The sequence below is a fragment of the Pyrus communis genome, chromosome 15 (genome assembly GCF_963583255.1).
Source record: "Pyrus communis chromosome 15, drPyrComm1.1, whole genome shotgun sequence".
NCBI classification, from domain to species: Eukaryota; Viridiplantae; Streptophyta; class Magnoliopsida; order Rosales; family Rosaceae; genus Pyrus; species Pyrus communis.
This window is the reverse complement of record NC_084817.1, coordinates 20,762,010-20,767,736: the sequence shown is the minus strand read 5'-3', so window position 1 is coordinate 20,767,736 and position 5,727 is coordinate 20,762,010. Positions and strand designations below refer to the sequence as shown.

Here is a 5,727-nt window from a genome sequence, read left to right as displayed (position 1 = left end):
CGTTCCTTTGGATTTTCAGGCTTTTCTGGGTATTGTTTTGAAACAGAATCACATTGCTTTGTCGAACGGACGGAGAAAATTAGTGTGGAAATCATCTACCTTAAAGAAAATTAAAATGTTAAAGTGGTAGATTGGAAACATAACAAGAATAATAGTGCAAGGTCTTGTTTGCTAATATTTCAGGTGGTTTGGTGGATTGGTCCTCTCATCATATTTCCTCCTTCCAAAACATGGTTTACTTGCTTACTTGTTCGAGTAAGAGGCTTGAACTATAGACATATGATAGTTCCGAATAAAAGTTCTTTAGAAAGATCTTTTGTTTTGTGGTAGCCTGCTCTGGTTCTCTTACAAACAATTGGAAAAAGATGGAGTGCGAATAATGACCTCCTTAAAAGAAAATAAAACATTTCAATGGTAGATTTGGAAAACCCAAAAAAATGAGTGCAAGTGGAGAATTGAGTGCGAAATTCACCTCCCTTTTTACACAAGGGTTGATGAAGCATCATCTCTTTAAGTAGTAGCATAGGAAGCCTTCTTTAATCTTATATGCTGCAATTTTTTCAAGACACAAATGATTAGGAGCATTTACCTCTACAATTGAGATTATGCTTTTATCTCGCTCCACTTGAATATATCAGTTGTAAATTGTAACAAAACAAATACTAATCCCAAAATATCGACCCATGATTAGGATCGATGTGCTTTTAATCTTATTATACAACAACAAAAACAAACTCTTATTCTACTAAATGGGGTAGGCCGTATGAATTCTAGAACATCACAACGTTGGGTTTTGCGCCAAGTCTTCCACTCTTAATGTTAGTATAATGTACTCAAATTTCCTATGCTTCTTTGGACATTAAGAAGAATGATTGGATGTTGAAAGAAGAGCAGAAGCTCGTGATGAATTGAACAAGTGCCCAATCACCATTGCACACCTGCCCAAAAAAATTAAAGAATTAAAACTTAAAACCAACATCACCCCACTTGTTCTAACACTTGTCGATTTTTTATTGGGTTTTTAGCAGGAGCTCCAACTCTCCTTTCAGCAGCAAGTCATTATTCTTACTTTAATCAATCATACATACATTGTGTTCCAGTGGTGAAACATAAAAAACAAATAATAATAATAAATTAATAATAATTTTAATTAATTATTGAACAACTAAGTTTTTTGTTTGAATTGTATTAACTATTAAACAGCAGAATTATACATCTTTTGTGCGGTTTGGTTTTCCAATTGGTTGACTTTTCTATGAGTTGACCCTCCTTCCTTAAGTAGCCTGCCAATTGAGATTTTGCAGCTCTCTCCCATAACAATGAGTACCAGGACACAGCATGAAGCATCCTCCTCATCAAAACGTTGGATGCACGACGTGTTCTTGAGCTTCAGAGGCGAAGACACACGGAACGGCTTCACAGGCCACCTCTGCATGACACTGAAAGAGGCTGGAGTCAACGTGTTTATTGACAACCAGCTAAGAAGAGGGGAAGAAATAACAGCAGAACTGGTGCAGGCAATCCGAGGGTCTAGGATTTCCGTCGTCGTCTTCTCAAAGAGGTATGCAGATTCAAGCTGGTGTCTTCAGGAGCTTGTGGAGATCATGGAGTGTAGGAGAAGACTTGGACAAATAGTCTTGCCAGTATTCTACGAGGTCGATCCTTCACATGTCAGGAAACAGACTAGTGCTAGTTTTGCACAAGCATTTCAGAAACATGAAGAATGCTTCCATGAAGATACCGATAAGGTAGCGAGGTGGAGAGCTGCTCTTACGGAAGCTTCAAATTTGTCCGGTTGGGATCTCAAAAACACTGCAAATGGGTAATAATTCTTTAACTTATCAATCTTCTTTTACTGCTATATAATAAAACCTTAAATAAAATTTGATTCCCTAGTTCAAGATCCATCATTTTGATTCATAAAATCATTCACCTTCCGATTCAAGGATCTCTTAAGAGAGCCGAACCATTTCTTCTGACTCTTTCAAATTTGATAAATGTTGGATAAGATAGTTCTATGATTCAGATTATCATTTCCTATTTGATTCCTTTGAATTCCATATTCGAAGTTGTGATCGGATCTATCCATTAAAAAGAATCGATTCAATACATTTCTTATGTACCCATACGTGCTATATTGGATTTGAATCAGATTTCGGATCAATCTATATTGATTGACTGCCTCCATTATGTTGTTGCTAGCAAATACCACTATTTTTTGTTTTTCTCATCGATCTATAGCCAGAATGTGTACTGCATAGCGAGTCTTAGTTGTGCTTCTAAATGTAATTGACAGGCATGAGGCGCAGTTTATCAGAAGAATTATTGGCGAGATCACTAAGCAACTCGATACCACATACTTAAATGTAGCTGTCTACCAAGTTGGAATAGATTCTCGGGTGAACGAGATTAACAGCTTAGACAAGGGATCATACGATGTTCAAATGGTCGGAATTTGGGGTATGGGTGGAATGGGGAAAACATCAGTTGCAAAAGCCATCTATAACAAGTTCTACCATAGCTTTGTGTACAAAAGTTTCCTTGGAAATGTTAGGGAAACTGCAAAGGAATTGAATGGCATGACGAATTTGCAAGAAAAGCTTCTTTCTGATATCTTCAAACCAACCAAGATGGAGGTTGGTGATGTTCATAGAGGTATTAATCTGATAAAAGAAAAACTTAGAAGCAGAGCGGTACTGGTCATAATTGACGATGTAGATGATGTGGACCAACTAAATGCTTTAGCTATAGCCCGGGACTCCTTTGGTCGAGGAAGTAAAATTTTTATTACAACCAGAGATCGACACCTACTGGAGCAAGTTGAAGTTAATATAATATATCTGGCTCGAAAAATGAAGGAAGAAGAAGCTCTTGAGCTCTTTAGTTGGCATGCCTTTCGAAATCCCTGTCCTAATGAAGAATACAGTGAACTGACAAGAAGTGTTCTTGGTTACTGTGGAGGTTTACCGCTTGCTCTTGAAGTTTTAGGTTCTTTTCTGTTTAAAAGAAGCTTAAGAGATTGGACAAGCACATTGAAGAAGTTGGAAAAAATTCCTCGTTTTGAAATTCAAGAAAAGCTTAAAATAAGCTTTGATGCACTAAGTGATGAGGATGAGAGGGAAATATTCCTTGATATATCTTGTTTCTTCATAGGAATGGACAGGAACTATGTCACAAGGATCCTGGACGGTTGTGGGTTTTTTGCAGAAATTGGAATTAGTGTCCTCCTGCAACGATGCCTTGTAACTGTCGATGAGAAAAACAAGCTCGTGATGCATGATCTACTTCGAGACATGGGCAGAGAAATCGTGCGTGCAAAATTTCCAAACCACCCTGGCAGGTGTAGTAGATTGTGGTGCCAAGAAGATGCAATAGGTGTACTGACGGACAAATCTGTAAGTACTTGATTCCATACAATACAAGAGAATAACAACTGCAGATGTTTGTATGTAATTCATTTTTGCACATATGCACTAACCTGTTCCTTATTCACTGTTTTTTATTAGGGAACAGAAGAAATTGAAGGACTCGCTCTAAATTTGCTAAGACCAGACAAAGCTAATTTCAATATGAAAGCTTTTAAAAAGATGAAGAGTCTGAGATTGCTCCAACTTAATCGTGTACAGCTCACTGGAGAGTACAAACATCTTTCCGAAAAGTTAAGATGGATTTGCTGGCGAGGATTCCCTCTAAAGTTCATACCAAAAAAAGCATTAAATCAATTAAGAAGCCTAGTTTCTATCGACCTACGGTACAGCAACCTCAGACGGTTTTGGGAGCATTCTATGGTATACTATCATAACCTTAACCAAGCCATTGATTGTTCCTTCGAGTTTTACGCCTAGACACTCTTCCTCTTCCTTTTGATTTCAGGTGGCTTAGATTGAAATTTTAATAGATGAAAAAAATAGAAACTCATTGACAGATGACGATCAAGTTATCTATTTTGATTTTTGTTTTCTTTTGGGTTTGTCTTGCAGTTGCTCGAGAAGTTGAAGATTCTGAATCTCAGCCATTCGTACTTCCTAAAACAATTGCCAAACTTCTCAAAACTCCCAAATCTCGAGTATTTGGTACTTAAGGGCTGTAAGAGCTTGCTCGAGATTCACCACTCTGTAGGATGTCTTGAAAGACTTGCTTTGGTAAATCTCAAAGACTGCATAATGCTCAAGGATCTTCCAAAGAGTTTCTATAAGTTGAAACACGTTGAAACTCTTGTTCTTTCTGGCTGTTCAAGATTTCAAAACTTGGTTGCGGATATAGGAGAGATGGTATCATTGACAACTCTTCTTATAGATAACACGGCCATAGAAGAATTACCATATTCTTCCATAGCACGGTTGAAGAACCTGACACGTTTATCTCTATGTGGTCTGAAACTTATAGAACCCAACCCTTCCGTTTGGCCTTTGGTATTGACAAGAGAATATCCTCCTGAATTACATTGCTCAATTTCTTCCGAGGATATCAGGACCATCGACTTGTTTAGCAACGCATTTCATATCCTTCCGAGGAATCATAAGCGCAAGACAACTAGTGGAGATGGTGTCATTTTCCCCCCGGGAAATGATATTGCCAAGTGGTTCACAAATGTCGACAATGAGGGTGATCGAGTCTGTTTCCAAGTGCCTCAAATCACTGGTTCTAACTTAAAATTGTTGACTGTGTGCACCGTTTATTCTTCATCATTACACAAGGACACACCTCTTAATCATTTTGCTATATTTATTACGAATCATACCAAGATCATCAGCTTCGTTGTCCGGCCAATGGATCCCTACACAATAACTTCAAATGAAGTCATTTGGCAAGGACATTTATCAAACAAGGAGCTCAGTTTGGAAAGGGGAGACTCCATTGAAGTTTATATTGTGATGGGATCTGGTTTCAGGGTGAAGAAAACGGGGGTACATCTCGTATGGGATCCTGAATTGATCAACGAAAATGTGATTGAGTTCGAGGCTATCCCATATGCTTATTTCCGTAGTGATGTGGAGTATGAGGCAGGACCGAGTCATGTCTCATTAGATGAGAATCGACCACGCGACGAGTTGTGGTACGTATGATGATCACCCCACTATTCGAAGGAGTACAGATGAACAATTGGAGCAGGGAAACAAAGATGAAGCTCTGCGGATAGAGAGGAGCTTTATACTTCAAGTTGGAGAACGGTTTGCACCACAACTTAATTTTATTTTTTATTTTACAGCTGATTTTCTGAGCTAACAGAAGACTTGGATTCATACAGTAGACGTCACTTAATGCAATAAGACTTTGTTGTTATTGTTGTAGTAGTATTTTACAGCTGATTTTCTCGTCTACAGAACAATTTGCTTTCCACAATCAGTGGTGGGGTTTGTAGGAAATCTTTGGTGATGCAATAGAGAGAGTCCAAAGTTTATTTGGCTGCATCCACCAACTTGAAAGGGAATAAGTCATCAATTGTGGCTTCAAGTTGTAAACTTATGGGAGGGTGAACATTGATTTGGTCATAACCAAGTTCAGGATCATGTCTGTCACTTAGTATTACGATTCAAAGGTAATTTTTAAGTAAAAGTTTTTGAATTCTACTTTCGTAAATGACGAGATTGATGCCAAATTATTATATCAAACTAAATTACCATGTATAGACTTTCTGTTTGATTTTAAACTAAATTATCGATTAACCTGATTATTGACATTTCAAAAATGTTATTAAGCACTTTTGCGTAAACAACTAATATTTGT

General features: G+C 37.7%; 1 protein-coding gene across 1 annotated transcript; it reads left to right on the top strand.

The window, feature by feature from the left end:
- The first annotated feature begins 1,319 nt into the window (after window positions 1-1,319).
- Window positions 1,320-5,514, top strand: LOC137717168 (disease resistance protein RPV1-like). Its single transcript, XM_068456472.1, has 4 exons — window positions 1,320-1,822; window positions 2,297-3,395; window positions 3,507-3,788; window positions 3,981-5,514. Exons 1-4 carry the CDS (start codon window positions 1,320-1,322, stop codon window positions 5,064-5,066), a joined length of 2,970 nt encoding a protein of 989 aa, XP_068312573.1. The 3' UTR covers window positions 5,067-5,514.
- Window positions 5,515-5,727: the final 213 nt, after the last annotated feature.